This window comes from Electrophorus electricus, chromosome 26 (assembly GCF_013358815.1).
Source record: "Electrophorus electricus isolate fEleEle1 chromosome 26, fEleEle1.pri, whole genome shotgun sequence".
Classification (NCBI taxonomy): Eukaryota; Metazoa; Chordata; class Actinopteri; order Gymnotiformes; family Gymnotidae; genus Electrophorus; species Electrophorus electricus.
The window spans coordinates 7,542,672-7,563,815 of record NC_049560.1 but is presented as its reverse complement, the minus strand read 5'-3'; the positions used below and the strand labels follow the sequence as shown (position 1 = coordinate 7,563,815).

The window sequence follows — 21,144 nt, the reverse complement described above, 5'->3', positions numbered from 1 at the left end:
GAAATCTGGGCTCATCAGACCACATGACCTTCTTTCATTGCTCCAGAGTCCAATCTTTATGCTCCCTAGCTAATTGAAGCCGTTTTTGCCTTGCTGACAAGTGGTTTTCTTAAGGCTACACAGCTGTTTAGTCCCAATCCCTTCAGTTCCCTTCGCATTGTGCGTGTGGAAATGCTCTTACTTTCACTATTAAACATATCCCTGAGTTCTACTGTTGTTTTTCTATGATTTGATTTCACCACAAGTTTAAGTGATCGCCGATCACAATCATTCAAGATTTTTTTCTGACCACATTCCTTCCTCGAAGTTGGTGTTTCCCCACTGCCCCACTTTTTAATAATATTCTGGACAGTTTTTAACCTAATTTTAGTAGTTTCAGCAATCTCCTTAGATGTTTTCTCTGCTCGATGCATGCCAATAATTTGTCCCTTCTGAAACAGATTAACATCTTTTCCATGACCACAGGATGTGTCTTTCGACAAGGTTGTTTAACAAATGAGAAGCTACTCACTGCATCAGTTAGGGCTAAATAACTTGTTGCCAGCTGAAACAATCACTCATGCAGTAATTATCCAATGGGAAGCTCTTACGTATTTGCTTAGTTAAATCCAGGTGGTGACCTTTTTTTTTTTGGCCAGGCAGTGTAATTAGGGACTGAAGTATTCAGTGTGAACAATCATTTCGACTGTTCCTTAGATCCATATTTAGTGTTACAAATAAAAACGCTAGTAGAAATAAATAAACTAGGATGAAGTACTTTAGCATCTTACTCAAATTTGTGTTCTTCACTTTTGTTGTGACGTTAGGTTTACTAAAATTCCAAGTTTCCCATCACAGCATAGCTACTTATGTACATGACAAAATCTGCATACATGTGAATGTATTTTGTGTGGGTGGTCTTTCCGGGTCTAGTTGTCATGGTAATTTGTATTTGAGGGCTCTGTCAGGGTTTTTGGTCCGAGTGCACATTCTGGCCTCAAGCGACCGTTGCCTCAGTCTCTGTCAGGCTGCTAGATGCTCAGGGCTATCCTCACAAACGAACACTTTACAAGCACATTTCTCAGGGACCCTGCAAAAGCAATGAAAATTACTGCAATTCTTCATACTGAGCACTTAAACGATTACACAAATAAAACTCATTGTTACCGAATCTAAATGGGAAAGGGTTATTCCTGGACTTGTCATTCATACGCTTCAAAACCCCCTCTGACGAATTAACAACCACGACATTTACATAGTTGTTCAAGCAGCAATGGGGTTCTTGATTTGTCACTCACAACTCTCAAAATGTTTTTTAAAAAATCATGAGCTCATGCATATCTTCACACCACGACACACACTCTAGTTGTCCTGTCAACATGATTTACAAGGGTAGCGTTTATTGCATTACACTGCTTTTTTTCCCCATTTTTTTTTTTTTTTTGCATGACTGAATCAATACTCCAAGAATGATCATCACAACCAGAGGACGTTGACCAATCAGAAGCAGTGATCTGAGACTAGCTATGAATCTTCACAGCAAGCTGTGTCATACTTTCAGTGTACTGCATTGGCCACATAATATAATAACAGTTACTGATAGGCTAACAAATTTTAATTCATCACTGTAACACAGCTGAACTTCCAACTTGACAACCACTTACGTAACATGCAGTAGTCTATCGGCTTTCCCACCCCTCTGAAGTAGGCGAGACATGGCTCACTTGTTAACCCGCTCGTATTTTATGAACTTATTACTGTACGTCTTCTGCCACCTGAGACATTTTCCTGTGCTTTACTTTTTTAAGTGCTGAGAAAAATGCAGTCCTTCAAAATGACAATAAAAATTTACTTTTTTGTTGTTTTTAAAATGTAAACCGATATTAAGAGTACTCTCTTTTTTTATGGGGGAATGTCACTCATTCTTACACATGGACCCTCTGGATCAGGGACCTCCTTCAGTTCTGTTCCAAGTGCTCTGGGGTTCAAAACACTTTCCACAGAAATAATCCACAGAATCTGAGAAATTCAGATAGTTTCAGAGTATTTCTCATTCTAAAGTATCACCTTGAAACCTGCTCACCACTGATTCAAAACATAGATGAAAAATGACATGATTTTAGTATTCTTAAGAATGCCATCAATATGTTTTTCCATATGTTTTTCAGTGGGGTCCAACTTTAGAAAAATCTTTGTATGAAGTACATGAATGTGAGTATAAACTGAATCCAGAAAAATGGATGAACATGTGAGCCTCAAGTGCTGAAAAAGTAACATTCCCCTTTAAATGTGTACTTCACTCAGAAATGCTAAGACTGTTAGCAATAAGTGAAAAGTATTCAGAGCAAGTTAGCATTCTGCAAAAAATATCATGCCACAATATATAATCCACTCTTAATGAAATTAGCATTTTTGAGTGATGCATTTCTTTAAACAAAGAAATCAATTTCTCTCCTTCATGAGAAGAAGTTCAATTCAAACTCTATTCAGTTTCTTCTTAAAGTATTATTATCCCCAAGGCAATATATTCTACAATAGTACCATACTAAAATACACACATGAAATCCACTTGACATCATAGGCACACACAAATTAAAAGTGTTTAACAGAGAAAAGGCCACAATACAAAATAACCAATTCCATCTTTTGCAGTCTGCATTTCACAATGTTGAAAATTGAAAATCTGAGATATTGGTAAATACAGTACGCAGATTATAGATCATTCACTGGGATTTTGGTGTTACACATTTGGTTTGCACTCCACTCTAGGAGAGATGTAATGAAGACCATTGTGCTCGTAAGGTTTCCTGATGCAGTGTTTCTCCTTTGGAATCTGTGGATGCATGACATCCACCCAGGTATTTCCCCTCAGCTAGCAAACAGATTAATCAAAACCAAGCAAAAATACAAAATGACAGAGTCTGAGTGATGCATAGTGAGATGTGTCCACCCCGGCATCTTCACTGGTGCAGTTAGCTGCCCTGCTGAATGCCACGTCACTCCTTAAAGCGCCGGCCACTTTGCAGCTTTCGGTAGAAGTTCTCCTGCTCGTTCTGGCTCTGAGTGTTCTCCCGATCTAAGAACACCAAGGGGGTTTTGCGGCGCAGGCTCCGTCCCTCCACGGCACGATCCAGGTGGGGGATATGCGGAGGCTGGGGGTGCTGAGGAGGGTGCGTTGACTCGTGGTCTGCCTCACTGGTCGAAGAGCATGGTGAGCTGTTCCTGACCTGACGGTAGCCTCTGGAGCCCTCGCGGTTCAGGTCGTTGAGTTCGTATGTCCCAGCTGTGCCCCCGTTGGAGGTCCCCCTCCACTCCCAGGGGTTGGCAGGGTTGGAGACCATGTGTACCACAGGATGGTGGGGTGCATGAGCGTCCACTGTGACGATGCTGGAACCACTGTCACGCTCAGATGGGGGGCAGTAAGGGGGTGACTCAGCCCCCGTGACCGAGGAGGCGGCAGAAGAGGACGAGGCCTCGGACGATTTGGGCGTCCCAGACAGCAGGCCCTGCTGCTTGGACATGGCGATGACCTGCATAATGCGAGGCTGGTTCCCCGTCCTGAGGGCAGCTGGAATGTTGGCAGCACTCTTCTCCGTGATGGACAGCCATTTAGCACGAGTGCTGGCACTTTTGGGTGACACTGGCGGAGGGACCGATGGCTGCCCTGGGGGCCTCGGGGGCATCACCACCCTGGCACCGGCAGGTGGATTAGCTGGCTTGGTGGGCTGTGGTGTTGCAGCATGCAATGGTGAGGGGGTGCTCTCCTCCTCAGTGGTGTCCTCGCCCGTTTCAGAGCCTTCCTTGCTGCCCTCCTCGCTCTGCAGGCTGGCACTGCGCATCTCCATTGACTTCTGCTTCCACTCGGAGACCAGCTGCTGCGAACGCATGGGGTCCATGGGCACGGGCACCGTCACCAGCCGCCTCGTCGGCTCCTCGGGGCCCCCGGCTGTAGCACGTGGCAAAGTGTTGCTGAAGGTCACCATGGTCTCCTTACCCATTGGGCTGCGGGCCGCAAGGAGTTCCACATCTACGCTGGCCCTCTTCAGACTGCCCAAGGAAGCCTTCTCCCGCTGCAAGGGCCGGTTGAGCGCATCCAGGGAGGCTGGTGATGTGATCTCCTCATTGCTCTGAGAGGTATGGCCTTTGTTGTAGACTGAGTCATGGCCGCGCTGGGTCAGAGCTCGTAAAGCATCCTTCGGAGGTGGAGGGGCAGGGAGGGGAACTGTGTCCTCTGCTGGTCTGAAGTTAGCGACAGCATGGAATGCCTGTGACCAATCAGAGCAGTTTCAGACGAGGCTTAACCCACCATCTTCTGATGAACACATGTATAAATGCCATTTTTGGTATTATCCAACAGCTGTTGGATGTTAATGAACTTTAACAAAACTGACACCTCTGGTATCCAATTCAAGTATTTTCTCATTTATCTAGAAATTGTGAAGGCAAAATTTGAAAGTATTATCCTTGGCTAACCGGTCTCAGATTAAAAACTACTTTTCATCAGGTTTTCCTGTTTTGCTGATTTGGGCCAATGCATATGGACTAAAGAGATGCCCTGAGAAATCATCAAACATATGAGTGGCCACAAAGGGTTTTGGAGACCCACTAATTAGAGCATTTCCACATTTTGACAGACTTGTTCTGGGGGCAGTAAAGAGAGGAAGAGAAAAATTACTGATATGAAAGAGATTCGAGCTGGCACCCTGAGGACACGATCTCCCTTAGCTTGGATTCTACACTTTGGAAAAAGAAGATATGCTTTGTCTGGGAGGTTTGCCACTCTGCCTTTCCTTACACACACTTCCTTATGAACACTGCATTAAGACAGCCAATCACAGCATTAGAAGCCGGCATAATCAGGCAGGGGAGGGGGGGAAACCCCAGGCGGCGGCAGGGGCTCACCAGGTACGCGGCGATGCCGGCGCCAATGCAGAAGCCCACGTAGACATCCACAGGGTGACTGCGATACTGTGTGATCTGAGTGAGGCCAGTCAGGGCAGCGGCAATGGCGAAAGCGAACACGAGTACAGGCTTCAACAGTTTAGTGCTGTCTGAGATGGTGGAGTTGAAGTACATCTAGAGCAACGGATAGCACAGCAGATGGGCCTGAGCGACTTGCACAAATTGCCATCAATTTGCCTGCCAGTTTGTGATATTTTCATCCTTGCAGGTTGATAAAGGGGGGATGACTGGTTTATCTAACCTCCTGTACAATGGAACACTTCCTTCATCCTGCCAGGTACATTTGGAATATGTTATTAATAACTAAGCTTCCTCTAAAGTGGTTAGAGGATATAGTAACAACAAAAATGAAGCATGCAGTTACACCATGAATGAATGAATGAATGTGATCAATAAGAGTAGATTTTTAACCCTTGTTTTACAAGATAACAATCTTAAACCTATTACAAGAAATATTAAGTATGCTATGCTTTGGCATATAGTAACTTAAGCTTTGACTAATGTTTGCATTTATTTAGGCGGATGTTAGGCTTTGTCAAATGGGAAAACATTGTTTGCTTTTCTTTTCACACCCAGCAAAAACACATTCACACTGATAGGGAGACTTACTGAAATATAAACAGCTGCAAATGAAGAAAGAGTTGCATGCTGGGAGGGAAAGGTTTTCCTGCCACAAGGAAAACAAATTTCCAGAGTAAGATAAAATCATGGGGAAAAACAAACAAAAACAGGTTTAATTAAGGGCATTACGAAAGAATAGATAAAACCACCAAGCGCAAAAATAAAACCAATTCAAAATTCACATTGGCTAAGGATTGTTGTTAGTGGGAAACAATAATCTGGATCCCCTGCCTCTTGCAGAGGGAGGGCATGGGATTACCTAGCAGAGAGAATGGCGTGGAGATCCTGGCCGGAGCAAATGTCTTTAGTGATGTAGGGGTTTTTCTCACAGGACACTCCAGGGAGGGTATAATTGGGTTTGCACACAGTCAGGAAGAAGGGCGCATGATAGCCAGTGGCGATTTGGATGACATCGGTGACCAATGCGGTGGCACAAAGACCAAACACATGAACTCCTGAAGAGATGATAACGCAGGAAATCAGTGAGGCGACAACCTGCTAACAACGGAACACATGTAAAGGATGTGAAATTTGAAGTGAACCTGAAACCAGTTTCATATAAATGTGAAGTGCAGCCCTGAAACTTTGTAAATCTTTTTCTTACTACTATTAAAATGTTGAACTATAATATCGTGGAATCGTATTACACTTGAAAAAACAGTCAGACAGGCGGAGGGATAAAGTATTGTTGTTTAGCTTCTTTTTGTTAATAATGTTTGTTAATAATGCTGCATGATCCTGAAGATGATATTACTATGTCCACTTTGGGTTGCCTTGGGCCCCATGGTGCTGGTGTGCTCGCTTACCTCTTGCTTTAGGCCAAATTCACTCCGGCAGTGAAAAACAGTGTGCTTCTGCATGACACCCATATTAAAGCTGCAGTACATACGTTTTTGGTTAAAATTTTAAAGAAGTAACATTACTGAGATAGTAGAGAAAACAATACCTAAAACACAATAAACAATGTGTCCCTGCACCACCACAAAGCAGCCTGTGAAGACTAAATTATGAATTTGAAAGTCAGACGTGTCAGGAGGGATGTAGTGGGGCGGGACGGTTGCCTTTGTTATACATCATAGCAGACTGACATTACAATCTTAGGCACCAAAAAAGGTCCAGCTTTTATGCCCAAGTACCTGAGGTGTAGCTTAGAGTGCTGGTATTAAAGACAGTGAGGTGCACTGAATGAGCCATCACTGAACATGGAGGATACTTTGAAAGGGCAGCAACAGTTATGGCATCTGTGGCGTCACCTGTGGGCAATTTAAAAATGCTCTCGAACTCAAAAGAACCTTAAGCCAATGGGCCGAGTGACAGAGCTCAGCCTAAAATAGGAATAAACCTCAGCTTTGCTTGTTAGATGTGGCACCAACTCTGAAATCGGAAAGGGATTCAAGACTGGTCTGAAGTTGACTATTTTTTCCCTTTCTTGAAAGGACAAGATATTTTAGTCCATGGCTTTCATTATTGGTAACAACATACAGGCGTAACACACAGGCTACAGTATTTTGGCTGAACAGCAGAACTAGCATTGAATAATGTTCTTCTGCAAGTTGTTTTCATTGACCTATTTCCACCATAGATGCCCAAATCCCCAAACTTGTGCATTGCAGCTTTAATCAGGTCCTCCAGCCACACCAGCCATTAAATAGACATAAAATGTCCCAGTGGTGACCAAGTATGCTTTTTCATGATTTTATCCTATGTTCTAGGCTTACACAAGCGATATGCCTGTGATAGTAGTTTCAATCTTTGGGGATGGGAAGATGAAGAAATTCTAGATTTCGAAACCTCCACTCACGTGATAGGAAGTTTAGCCCTGGGGAATTCATTTACATTTCGATATGATAATGAGCTGACACACACTGGCAAACAAATGCTACAATGGCTTGAAAAAGGGGCTTCAACATAATTCTGGGGTCAACAACAGTGCACATACAGTATCACTATCTGTGGTCACTATCACTAACTGTAGATAGCTCATTGTTGAATTCAAATTATGTAGTCAATACATTCTATAAGGTTCCTGCTATGAGAAACAACTTCTTAACTGCAGTGTCATAACGAGGTCCCACTGGTGCTATAAAGCAGGATGTCATGGACTGATGTGCTATTCTTAGACCCTTTTCAAAATTGTAAGCTTTCAAAATGGCTTTCTAATAATAAGTGATGCATATAAACATTCTCACAGTAATATCCCACAAGCCATAAAAGACAACGGTGATTTGGGTGTTGCCAGTACGACATAAGACCGTACACTGGTGACATAAATCATGGTGTCAGTTTATGAACAGATTGAATTATCAGGAAAGAAAAGCAGAAACAGCTGGAGTTGGCTTTAATTGCACAGTACGTGAAGGCCACTTACCTACAAAGCGCACGGTTCTGCGCAGGAAGGAGTTGAAGTTGCAGCCCCCGGCATTGATGCTGCCTTCGTTCCCTGGACGTATCTTGAGCCTGGACTGCATGCAGTACACTATACCCTCTCCAATCATGATCTAGACAAGAGACAACACCAGACAGTGAATCAGACAAAAGCCCAAAACATTTAATGTTTCAGAAGTATCTTTCTTATAGCCTGAGATTTAACAGGCTTCAGACACAGTATATCAAGGGCTACATGTACACTCTGCAGATTTGGCATGTGTCCAAGAAATGGAGATGAATAGGAATGCAGACCTTTGACAAACATGCCACAAAATAAAACAGCTTTGGCTTCTTAATATGGTGACATTTCTAAGGTTCTTTCTTGGATCTAAAAAGGTCACCGGAACTTTCAAATCAATAGTTTAGATTGCTAAGACCCTTTTGCTAAGGTTGGACGTGAGCGCATATCTGTCTTGTTAAATGCACAGTGCATGTGAACAGTGTGTTACACAACAGCCTCTGCCGGGGGGTGATATTTTTGGCGCATGGCGGAGTGTACTCACGGATGCGGCGGGGCCAGCGAACGCCAGGCTGAGGAGCATGAGCAGTGGGATGAGCTCCTCGCCGCTCTCTACGTAGGGCATGCTGAGGGCACGGTCATGGCAACGGAAGCCCACCTGCGCGGGCTGCAGCACGTCCGTGAGCTCCAGGAAGTACAGCGACACCATGGACGAGGCGACGATGGGCAGCTGTGAGCAATGAGAGAGAAATGGTGCCTCACTGGAGCGCGCAGCACAGCACAGTGGCCTGGACATTAGGAATGAGTATCCCATAATGGAGTTGTACAGGTGTGGCAGTATCTACCATGCCAGATTCAGGAATATTTCTCAGTGCAATGCTTTGTCTTGAAATGACCACTGAAAGATTTCTGCCAAACCACAGTGTTTTAGAAGGAGAAAAATGACTAATCACATATCATTAAACAGCTCACAGTAGCAGTACCCAATAGAGCTCACCTCTACAAAATAGAAGCAGGGTAATAACGTTAAGCTGTCTTTGGGGGGTTTCTTCTTGATCTTTTCTCGTGTGGGCATCATTACAGCTTCTCTCAAACACTGACCTGAAGAAACATTGGTTGATGGTTAGTGTTCTGCAAACTGATTTGTGGTCACATCTTCTCAAAGAGACTTAGGCAGCTAAACCCCCACAGTTCTTCATTTCAACAGGCAGTATTATCCTCTAAAATCTCTTACAGAAACAGATGGGTGAAAAAACCAATGACAGAACTCTTTCCAGATCCTCCAGCTCTCTGGAGGGAGAGGATTAAAAAGATCTCATTGAAGTATTGACAGAGATTCAGACATGTACTTCATGTCTGCCTGTGGAAACATACTTAGGTAATTTCTTGCGTTCCATTTTAATTCTGGAAGTGGAAAGCAATAAGGACAGAACCATGCAACATTTCTATTGTTGCATGTGGCGACGAATAGACGCTCTCTAGACCAGTGATGTCTAAAGGAACTTCTTTGCCCAAAATGCACTTGACTTTCAAACAGAGAGCAAACGAAGCTTGACTGAACTTAACAGGACACTTGTTTTTTGTCATGAAGATAGGCTGTGTTTATCTTGAGAATGCACAAATGCCTTCTAGGCAATGAAGCAGTATTGAGAGCTCTCTGAATTTGTGTGTGTGTGAGTGTGTGGTGAGAGAGGATGGATTGGTGCTAGTTGCTGGGCTATTCCTCAAAGTGGCTGATGTCTGTGATCCACTGACTGAAGAGCTTCCAATAAAGAGCAATTTAATTCAAATGGGTATGCTCTCAGGAGGAGGCACTTTTCAGCTAAGGAACCCCCAAAATGAAAATAAGACACTTTGCAAAGGTAATGTTCAGGTAGCAGTACATGCAGTTCAGAACGAAATTAGCCATGTGTAGTCATTAGACACTTGAAGGGAATCAAACTGGACAAAACTGCCTGTGTCAAGTTTTTTTTTTTTTGGGGGGGGGGGGGGGGTACCTTCAATCATTCCATTAATATAGCTGGAAAGGTCCTGTTATAATGTGGATGTCTGCTTTAATAAATATTTTTAATGATAACTCATAGATGGTTGGGAGTGATTTTCGCCGTGTTTATTCTTATCTTAATAATAGGACTCGGGGGTCCGTCACACATTCAGTGATCTGTGAATGTGAGAAAATCCGCATTCCGTTGCATATTATCACACAAAATAATCCGCAATTCCTCAGTAACACAGCAGTCCACTTTTGACAAGACTGATTGATGACTGATGATTGATTATATGCACACAGAAGCAGGAAAACAGTAATGAGTAACGTGTAAGTAACGATGGAAAATAATGCAGGATTAATCCACTGCAAAAGATCATTCGAAATAAACTAAATAAATGGTGTAAACAAACAACATGCCATTAAGAAATGTAGCGCGCCGCACATATTGGGCACTGTAACCTCACTGCGCCAACACCTCAGACCATTATTCCAATAGCCTGCGGTTTGCGGTCTAATACAGGTACCAATGCGTTTTCACTCACCTGCTATGAGAAAAAAATGGATTATTTCCTAATTTAACACGGAGGTCCTCCGGAGATGATTTTCAGGTGCCTAAACTATTCTTTCCTTGACGGGTTCAGGTGCGGCGCTTTTAATTTACAATCTTCTCTCTGCTCACGTTCCGCACCGCACACGAAGGGGTACAGACTACACCAGCTACCGCTGCACCGGAGCGAAGGGAATAATCCAGTTAACCGGAGTCCCTCGGAAAGGGGCAGCCCCAACACCGGAGTCGCTGTTTACCATAGAGACGTGTAAGGACTCGAAAGATAACGGCCATACGACAAGGAAAAATGAAGCGCTGTTGTGTGGGCGACGTCTGAGAAAGCGACGTCCCTCCTCAAGGCTCGATGAAGACGGGCTGGTGAGCACCTGTCACCGTTACGGTCTATACTCGGCGTTTTTATAGATCGTCTTCGACTTTATATAATTCGTGTATATTGAACCTGAAAACTATAGATCTCACGCATATTAGCCGTTAGTCGACTGGTATTGACTAGAAACTGACTGTAATGTAATTACTTAGACATGTAGACAGCCAAAGGTAAAGCGATGGATGAGGGGTGGGGGTACTACTTATTACTACTAATTTTATCATTGTAGACTTGCTCATGAGGGCTTAACCGCGCTGAATCCGTAATTAGGTCTCTCAAGGGGGGCAGAAATGCCGTTCGTGATTGGGAGAAGTTTGTGTACACGAGATCATCTTGTCACGAAGCACCAAAAGGATGCGTGAAAAGCTACAAGCTCGGATGCCTGAAAGGCAGAGATTCCTGATCCGGAAACTCCCAACCTTTTTTGGCGGGGTAGAGGGGATGGGTTTGCAATAACGTTTAATTCAGCAATTTATGATTGCTGGTTCTATATATGCTTTCACACCCGCTTTTAATCAAGACCATTTTGTCTGTGTGGGTATTGAACTATAGAACAAATCTAGCACCTCCTTGTGGATGTACAGTAAGACTGAAAGATTTCCGTTTCTCTGACCCAAAACATGTTACTGCAAAAACACATTCGTTTGAAAAATATCACCAGCTAAGTTATAGCGCACACTGAGTTTATTGAAAATTAAAATATTATAAAAAAAATTTTTTTGAAAAAGTAATGGGTAATATTTACAGATAGTTAAAACAGTACATTATTAAACCATTACTCATTATTTAAACAAACATTTCACTGAAGCTGCCTGATTAGGGATTTAAACGCCTCGGCAGTGAGAACACATACAGTCAGTTCCTTTGACTTGTAATGGTATGGCAACGCTAACCACCCCACTAAGTCACGTAGCCCACAAATGCAGGACAGTAGCACATGACGCACATCTTCACCCCCTCCTCGTTATGGGCCTGCTGCCAGTTGAGACCATCTTATGGCAGTGAGTTGGGGATCTTCCTCCAGAGACCTCCACACAGACAGTTCTTGATCCAGCGCTGCTCCCACTGTTTCATAGCGTTGGTCTTATTTGGGGAGCGCAGCATCGTAACACAGCCACACCTGAGCCACACAAAGACGAGTTTAGGCTTGTCACACTTGTGGCGTAGATGTAGTATAATATCATAGCAATGATGTTGCCTTGAAGTCTTCAACCCCACCCCTACGTATGATAAATGAGTAATGTGTCTGTTTGGACCTGGTACAGGCTTTGCTGTCCTCTGTGGGACAGATGCCCATGTGTAAGCAGCGGAGATTGTCCATCCTCTGGGATGCTGGACTCCTGAAAAGAAATTGTTCTTAGCAAAAATGGAAAATTGTAAGCCAAGTGTCTGAATTCCAAGTGTGTTGAGTGCCAAACATTCCAGGTGGTATGTCATTCCTCTTAATAGCCAGAAGAAGAGCACACTCATCCAGACCAAGACGGTCAATGCGTCACTGGAAATAAAAAAGCCCGTCTACCCCAGTGTTCCATTTGGGAACAAGGCTTTAACAAAAATATTTAACAAAAGGTTATTCATTTTGTGGCTGTCAGCAATTTAAAAAATGACACGGAAAACATTTTTACCGGCTCTGTTATTTGGAAAACTGACTAATACAAACAAAAACATATAGCTAATTTGCTTCAGCATTTCTTCAAAACAATAATTTGCTACAGCCTTGCTTGAAACAAAGATGCACTAGAATTTTGTTGGCTATTGTCTGCTGAGCCAGGATTTGTGAATAGGTCTGATGAAAATTGTACAGGCCAGTCAGAGCTAATTTCCTGACTAAACAAAGGTTCATGTGTTTTGACAAAAACAGCAAATCAAATTATCTGCTGAATCTAATAATATATCTTATAGAATGTTTTATTTCTTAAGTAGGATTTAAGATATCAAGAACTTGGATAGTATGTAGCTATTAAACATTTCTGCACAGGATATAGCATTATAGGTATAAATGGAGCATTAATCATGATTAATACATTTAGTAATTGAATACATTTGGTCTTAATACATTTCTAGTGAAGCAATTCTATATTACATTATGTCTGTCATATTTTAATTAGAGCAAGTCATCAACTTCAGTGTTTGCAGTTGTATGAGATCAGTCTCTCCAGTTCTGCCTCAATGAAGATTAAAATCAGTCCACTAGGCCTTGTGTTGCCTGCAAATATAGCTGTTTATGACAAAGTACAAACTTGCATTACCTAAAAGCTCATCATCTTACACATGCAAATATAGCATGATTAGCTTCTCTAAAGTACCTATCAATAAAACCAAAGGAATATTTATCCTATACTGTGAGTGCATGCATACACAAGCACACACAGCATTTAGCTTAGACAGATAAATAAAAACAGCTCTTAGCCAACTAGCAGAACCACCATCCCTCAAGACACAAAGACATACATCAATATTCTCTGCCCTCTCAACACCCATGTAGGATCCATAAAGCTGAGACAACTCACCTCTGCACTGAGTCACTAAGCACTTAAAAATCTTCTACTGCCTTCTTTTTCACTATAGGCAGGGTTTCATGCCGATAGTATTTTTACCACTGATCTGTCTATTCTCACAGGGGGATATGTATTTGATAGCGACTACAAAGCACTTCGGTTGCTCTGGACAAGTGCGGCTGCCAAATGTTGTAAATGTAAACAAATGAACCAGCTACTATCTACTGGCTCCCATTTTGGATTGTTAACAAAAGGCACAACAGTACTGGTCATGAAGGAACCCAAAAAAGGCCAAACAACCAACTAGACCAATAACCTGCTTGTCCACAACATGGAAGCTCCTGACAGGAGTACTAGGCAACAAGCTGAATGAGCTGATGTGCATGTACATGAGCACTGCTCATAAGAGGATTGGTAACACAACCAGAGGCTCAAAGCACTGCATACTGACAGACAAAGCTGTCATCCAAGATTCAAAGAGCAGACAGATCTACCTATCCACTGCCTGGATTGACTACAACAAAGCATACACACATGGACACTTGAATGAATAGACCTGCATAAGATCAATAAGACTGTAAGGGCCTTCATTCAAGACTCACTGAAGTCAACTCAAAGACAACTGTTCAAGTCACCATAAAGTGTGATATATTATTGTTCCCAATGGTGTTCTGCACAGGCCTGAATCCTCTCGACCAGTTCATCAGTAAGAGTGGGTACAGCTACAGATTCAGGAACAGAAATACCATCAGCCATCACATATATGATCCATAGCTACAGAGCTGCAACTCCAAAAGCTGCATCATTTAGGTACATGTGGAACAGCTAGGACCAGCTAACTGGAAGATCTCAGGTATCTGGAATAAGAGTAGGATTAGAGTAATTCTGTAACGTAAGCTAGGGCAGCTCCATTTAGAGCTTTAAAGCCAAATAAAATAACCTTGAATTGAACCTTATAATCAACAGGGAGCCAATGGAGGGATGCTATAATCGGTGTAAGATGATACTTTTTCTTTGTAGCCATTATTAATCTTGCTACTGTAGCAACTGTAGATGAGCCAAAAAAGGTCTTATTGACACCTACGTAAAGGTCATTAGAATAATATATGCAAGATGGGATCAGTGTATGTACGACCTTTTCCAAATCCTGGGGGGGGGGTTAGAAATGACTGACTGAAGATTTAAGAAACTGCTCAACAGAATAATTTCACCTGATTCAGTACAAGTGTTTACCTAGAGTGTCATTGAGCTTGGGTGGACCAAAGTACTCCATACAAGACGTTAGTAGTGGGAGAGAATTAATTCCCAACATTAACTGCAAATATCCTGTGATAAAGATAGGACCTGGATCACGATTGTGAGATCGGTGCAGCTCACCTGGAGAAGAGCTCCACCTGGCCGTTGGGGTTGAGTCCCGGCAGTGTGTAGGGTTTGCCGAACTGCAAACGCAGTTGATGCTTGGTCTGGATTTTGGTGATGACACCGTCGTTGATGGGCAGCCAGTCCATGCTGGGTACCAGCAGCTGGCTGGGCAGCAGGCAGCACTCGTCCAGCAGCGTCTCGTCCGGCTCCTGGGGGTGGCCCTCGTCTCGCGCTTCACCCGCAGGAAAACCACAGCAGGGGAAGCAAAAATGTAGCAAAATCATTCATCATGTTAACTTTCAGGAGTGTAAAAGAAAGGAAGTATACATCATCAGGAACACTGATGTTAAATGAATCAAAGCACATATGCTGCCATCACACTAAAAGCTGGCTAATGTTGTACCCGGTGAAAGTGCGTTTGTTCCACTCTGGTCAAACGGAGGGTTTCAGATAGACCACTTTCTTTTGCTTTCTTTATTTTGCTCTCTCTCTCTCTCTGGCTTTCTGTACTCTTCTTTTTGCATTTCAAAAATCGAAAAAAAACATAATAATAATAATAATAAAGCACCCCCACAGACAGCACATGTCTGAGGCGTGTCATGTGGTGCACTCACAGCAGAGCCAGAGCTTGGTGAGGAGGCGGAACAGCAGAGACATGCTGTCCTGGTTGTCTGACGTAGCCGTGTAGATGGGCAGGCAGCCCGGCTTCAGCAGGCCCCAGATTCGGATCATCACCATCATCTCCCGCAGCATGCCCAGCGAGGACCCGTCGCGAAGGAAGCCGAAGCCTGGACGCACAATGGAGCCCTGCTCCACGGAGAAGGAGGAGGAGGAGGAGTTGCAGCTAACATCAGTCTCTCAGTGTCACAGGGCACAACATTACCTCATTATGCAATAGAACCAATATGTTGCATTTTAACACTAATCAGTACTAAACAGAACAATATAAGAACCAAGATGGGTAAGTGAAAGAGTTATAGATGATGCTCATACATCAATCATCAATGAGAATTCCACAGAAAGAGTCATGTTGGCTGACCAATAATGCCGCCCTACATCTCACGCGTCATTAATTCTAAGCTGCTTTCTGTTAAACGTACCTGGTTAGGCAGGTTGGCGAGCAGGTACAGCACGAAGTCGCCCACCCACTGGATGAGCTGCTGGAGAGACTGCAGTGGGGGTCCATCCAGAACAAACTCCTCCGTCTTCAGGTTGATCATCACCTTGTCAATGTCTGGCCAGAATAACGACGACGTGAGAAGGCTCACTCGACAGCAAGTCAGAAAGGTCAATGGATGTGTTCATTGTCCTTGCGTTCATGGATCAACAGATCAAAAGGCATTGCACAAAAAGCACTTTTCTGGATGAGTGGCAAAGAAGTTCGATCAGACTGATTTCATTTAACATCCCCTGCCTACAGAGGATTTTCAAAAAAGTAAATCATAGAAGATACAAACCATTTCGCTTTCATTTCCTTTACCTGCAAACCACTTTTTAAAAGATATTTAAGATGCATTTTAGATGAGAGTTTGTGGCACAGTCACAATGAACTGTGTTCTTGCTGTTTGGTGTACTTTTACCAGTTTTACTCTGTTTTCTTTCCACAATATTTTTACGTGTATTATCATTTTTTGCTCCATTGTAAATGAAGCTCCAATCTTATACCATCTAAGCACAGGCAAGCCTAGAATAGGTTCTTCTTATCCAGAACGATCTTAATGTGCATAGGAATAAAGGTGATCCGGAAACAGTTCTTCACCCCATAGATGCTCTAGGGCATGTTTCTTACCAGCGTCTGTGTTCTTGGCGCAGATCTCCGCTAGCCGATCTCCAGGGCTCTTGTCGGGCGTGTTGAGCACATGAGGCCTCAGCAGAGATTTGAGCGTAGAGCTGATGGCTATGAGCAGCAGTTTGGCGTGGAAGTCACAGGCCCGGGCCGCTGTGGCCGAAGACAGCTTGCACAGAGAGGCCTTCACAGCTACAATGCGGGTGGCCAGCACCTTGCAGACGCGACCAAGTATAACAGCTTCATCACATGCTGGCCATGCTGTTAGATATCTTCATGTAACAAAGCTTGAGAGTTATGTGTGGATACGACATTATGCATTATATCTCTGTAAACACCTGTAGTCACTTAAGAAAACAAAGAGATGACTTTGGTGAATAACCAAAAACCCCTCTAATGCTTGTTTGGCCACAGATTACTCATTTTCAACAGTCATACTGCACTGTGCATCTTAGAGGTGATAATCCAGGCCACCCACCATATTACTTCAAATGAAACAGCTGCTGAAAGAATTTCATTCACAGTAATGCTAATGTTGTGAATGCTCACTCATATAAGCAGACGGCAGTAGTTTTATCCACTGGATATGCAGATTTTCAATTAGTAAGGAGAACATAGGTGAAAATACAAGGAAGACAGCTGTGCATCTCGATGTGGGTTAAAGCAAATGTTGGTCTACATGCTGCTAACAAGTATCAACATCCTATGTACTCCTTTTTCTAAAGAGCATTTTCCACCAAAGGGAGAATGAGGTTGCTATCCTCCCAGACGTCCCACTAATGTGTGACGGTACCTGCTGCAAAGCTTGGTTCTGCCTCATGTACTCTTCATGCAGCTTCTCCACCAGGTTATGCACCATACCAGGCTGGACATGCAGCAGCACATCCCACCAGTCGTAGCCTGTAACCATGCAGTACTCCAGCAGGAACAGAAGGTGGCGGAGCAAAGTGTTCATGTCTAATATCTGGCCCATGGAGGGAGAGACTCGGATCATGTGCAGCTAAGGTCGGCAATAGGAGGCAGGAAAGAGGGCGGGTTTAATTGTTTTTCTTGTCTAGTCACTCAGATTATGTGCGAATTCAATTAGTCTGAATTAAAAGGTTTACATTACATTCACCAACACAAGAAGTAAAACAACATTAATAAACAAAAAAAATATTTTGGAATTACAACCTCTAAAAGAGGGTCAGTTAGTCAATTTCGAAAGTTAAAATAGGCAAATTTGCTTGTCGGCAACTTTGGCCAGTGCACCTTGCCATGGTTGTCTACGCCGACCAGAGCCAGAGAGGTCCAGGAAAACTGCAAGGCTCTGAAGTGCACAGTGGGGCCGCCAGCTCTCTGCCGTTTGATGGTCGGCTCATCCCCTACACGCTGGGAGGAGCCAGAGGTCCCATAGAAGACCCCCATGGTGTGGAGGGAGAGGCGGTGCAATATCTGAATACTGCCATCGTGGAACGCCAGAGCGAGACCTGATGGACACAGGATCATTGTACTAAGATTTCTAAGATGTGGAGCATTTAAAATGCTGAAACTCCAAAGGTAAGTCACGATCAGTGAATAAAGTCATGAGTGCTGCCTATAAATTGACTACGGAAAAAGGAGTTCTTTACCAAGGCCAGGACAGAACTTTGTGTCGGAGGCAACTTTAAGGTCTGTGTTCGAGATCGAGATGGGCAGCTTGGGCAGAGCCAAGGCAGAGACGCGGTCCAGGTCGTTAGTGGCCGAGAGGATTCGCCACTTAAGAATCATCGGCTGCTTCTCTCCCACTGTAAACCAACGGCCAAATCAAATGAGGAAGGGGGTGAACAGCAAGTTTACACAGCACTTTCATATGCTGCAGTTGAAAGGACCAGAAGCCATCCCACAAACAGTTTTATAAGGCAGAGCTTAGAAATGCATCTAAACACTGGACATCACATTACTTACCAACAGGGGAGCGATGCTGAAATATGTTATTGACTGGTAGTCCCTCCTTTCGTAATGACCAGCACTCTACAATGCTGCCCATCTGACTGGACGCGCATAGAAGCACCTTCAAAAACATTCACTTTATTATGAAGAATGTAACCTATAACCCTAGGAGAGACTGCTTCTTAATCTTTAGTTTTCAGTGAGTATAAACATTACGGAATGTCCTTCTTTTTTGACTCCTGGCCATGCTCAACTTCTCTGCAACACACCACTGTCACCATACCAACAGCGTAGCCTCACCTGTTCAGAGTTCTCACGAGTGAGGAACTTGAGGTGTGTGACGGCCGGGTACTTGTCTCGACGCACCGGGTCGGTGGTGCAGCGCATGAAGAGCGAGGGCAGCAGCTCAGTGTCAATGCGGCACTTCTCGTTCACCACGCTCACGCACACCTTGTAGAACTGTACGGGGGAGGAGCTGCTGCCATCAGTGGCAGCCACCACGATGTTGCCACCACCCGTGAAGGCGATGTCGGCGAGGGCCACGCGTCCACGCAGCCGGCACAGGCTCTCGCTGGCTGACAGCAGCGCACCACTCGGCTTCAGCAGGGACACCGTCACCAGGCCGCTCACCGTCACTGCCAGCCAGCCCTCCATGGGCTTGCCGCCGAACAGCGTGAGCGACGGAGAGAACTTCACCCGGGAGAACTTCTCACCGAAGTTGGTTGAGCCAGACTGTGCATGTGGCGTGGAGAGCACAATGAAAGCTATGTGCCTGAGACTCATCAGTAATAAAGCGACTTACAATTATGACTGAGTACAACGAGCAATTGAGGGTTAAGGGCCTTGCTCAGGGGCCCCAACAGTGGCAGCGCTTCAACCAGCAACCAACTCATATTATATATATAAAAATATAAAACACACACATTTTTTTTTCCTCCTTACCTTCTCCACATGCAGTGCAAGCTTGACTCCATTATGCAGCCATGAGAGAGCCACAATAGGGTCTCCCTCAACAGAGCTGCCTTGAGTACTCTCCCAGCTGTTCACAAGGTGCTCGGTCATTGCCCAGCACTTGATCTGTCCATCTCCATCGGCAGAAAGTAGCCTGGATCCTAGCCAGGCACATTTACATTAAGTAAACTGCAATGTCCAGTACTGCACACTTCAACAAGTGCCATCAGAACTGCAATACTTATCTTCAGGAGACACACATCCATCCATACAAAATACAACCTCTCTTAAATAAGAACCAAGCAGTTCAGAGAAGTAAACTACATATCTGAAATTTATGAGGTCAGATACTTCTAAAGTGAATTAAATGCACAATTAGCTTTTAATATCCTTTCTGTAAGCATGCACACATTTCCTGAATGAGATATAGTCCAGTTACATGATGAGACTTCTGGCTGACACTGATCAGTTTCTAGACAGAGAAGCACATCTTGAATACCAAAACCTACTAAAATGATTTTGTAAGAACTATTATTTAGGGACAAAAAAGTGAAGAGACCATAAAGGAGCTAAATGAGGCCCAACTGATTGAGTTTCCTTTGAAATATTACTTAATCTCGACCATTCAGGTTTACTTACCTGACTGATCCCATTCTAAGCATGAGATAACTTCTGTATGACCGCTATTGATGGAATAGACATCCCAGGGATGTTCAGTGTCAATGATATGGATCATGTGACTGAGATCTAAAACACAAGAAGAATAGTGTTTGAATGTTGTTAACAAACAACACAGCTGGCAGTATACCAGTCATGATCATAAATGAGCTGACTAGATGGTAAAATTAACGGTGCACAATACAACTAGCAACCTAACGTCACCTGCGGCTCCTGGTAAATGAAAACGATTCGCTCCACGCATTAATAAGGCAGAATGCAGTTTGACTCGACTGAAAACCGAAGCCACTTATGCACCTAACGTCTTATCCTACCTTTGTCGTCATCTTCATTTTTAAGGTCCGTTGTAAAGGCGATGATGTTCCTGCAGGACCATGCACACACCAACGAGATGGAGGGGCTATGGTTGCTTTTGGGTCTCTTCTCCCACTCGCAGACATACACGACTTCCATAGCTATTTCACTGACGAAGGCTTTGGCTAATGTAATACCTGAACGCTTAGTTTCGACTAAGCAATGGTCAAACTAAATAGTCACTGAATCTATGGTGGAGTACCATACTAGGTAGCCATTTAACTACCTAGTTCGACAAAAACGCACAAAATGCGAAATGTGTATGTGGCGGGAAAGGGATAACGTATGACGACTTATTTATAAACATATACATTAACCATACAGTTCTGTGTAAGAATATTCACCACAGACGTCCTGAAACTCAGTTAACTTCCATGTCTATCGACGGAATTTTGAAGTGTTTGTGTGTATCTCTCTCTCTCTCTCTCTCTCTCTCTCCCCGCTTCTGTCCCAGAGAAGTTTCATAGCGCCCCCATTGGATAGGAGTTTAATGGCATTCGCTATAGTAACTAAGGAACATCTTAACGGTCTCCAAAAACGGTACAGAAAGCCTCGCATGTTTGATTCAGAGCCAGTATTTACTGTGGTTATTTAGCGAGTCCTTGCTTCGGTGTTAAAAAATGAAGTGGTTCGGGGTTTAGCCGAGATCTCGTTGCGCATTATGTGGTCATCCAGCGGACAGATGGCGCTGTAATTTGGTCCCACCTTGAAACACGACGTTACTATCCTCT

The 21,144-nt window shown here is 43.8% G+C and overlaps 2 protein-coding genes across 2 annotated transcripts; both read right to left on the bottom strand.

Moving 5' to 3' along the window:
* Positions 1–734: 734 nt before the first annotated feature.
* Positions 735–11,048, bottom strand: plppr3b (phospholipid phosphatase related 3b). Its single transcript, XM_026996824.2, has 8 exons — positions 10,481–11,048; positions 8,946–9,049; positions 8,493–8,678; positions 7,931–8,060; positions 5,822–6,017; positions 5,551–5,608; positions 4,882–5,055; positions 735–4,244 (listed from the first exon to the last, which is right to left on the bottom strand). Exons 2-8 carry the CDS (start codon positions 9,024–9,026, stop codon positions 2,976–2,978), a joined length of 2,094 nt encoding a protein of 697 aa, XP_026852625.2. The 5' UTR covers positions 9,027–9,049; positions 10,481–11,048; the 3' UTR covers positions 735–2,975.
* A 503-nt stretch (positions 11,049–11,551) lies between these two features.
* med16 (mediator complex subunit 16) lies at positions 11,552–20,820 on the bottom strand. Its single transcript, XM_026996814.2, has 14 exons — positions 20,374–20,820; positions 20,021–20,128; positions 19,373–19,542; positions 18,731–19,162; positions 18,446–18,551; positions 18,130–18,285; positions 17,771–17,988; positions 17,313–17,519; positions 16,523–16,733; positions 15,834–15,967; positions 15,348–15,540; positions 14,749–14,965; positions 12,130–12,213; positions 11,552–11,993 (listed from the first exon to the last, which is right to left on the bottom strand). Exons 1-14 carry the CDS (start codon positions 20,510–20,512, stop codon positions 11,867–11,869), a joined length of 2,502 nt encoding a protein of 833 aa, XP_026852615.1. The 5' UTR covers positions 20,513–20,820; the 3' UTR covers positions 11,552–11,866.
* Between the last annotated feature and the right edge of the window lie 324 nt (positions 20,821–21,144).

Excerpts from the sequence above, each read along its gene's own strand:
- plppr3b (XM_026996824.2), bottom strand. The coding sequence starts at position 9,026 with ATGATGCCCACACGAGAAAAGATCAAGAAGAAACCCCCCAAAGACAGC. Across the intron at positions 8,679-8,945 it reads CCTGCTTCTATTTTGTAGAG|CTGCCCATCGTCGCCTCGTC; the intron begins GTGAGCTCTATT and ends CATTGCTCACAG. Across the intron at positions 8,061-8,492 it reads TCGCTGGCCCCGCCGCATCC|ATCATGATTGGAGAGGGTAT; the intron begins GTGAGTACACTC and ends TCTCTTGTCTAG.
- med16 (XM_026996814.2), bottom strand. The coding sequence starts at position 20,512 with ATGGAAGTCGTGTATGTCTGCGAGTGGGAGAAGAGACCCAAAAGCAAC. Across the intron at positions 15,968-16,522 it reads CGCCAAGAACACAGACGCTG|ACATTGACAAGGTGATGATC; the intron begins GTAAGAAACATG and ends TATTCTGGCCAG. Across the intron at positions 11,994-12,129 it reads GACAGCAAAGCCTGTACCAG|GTGTGGCTGTGTTACGATGC; the intron begins GTCCAAACAGAC and ends TGTGTGGCTCAG.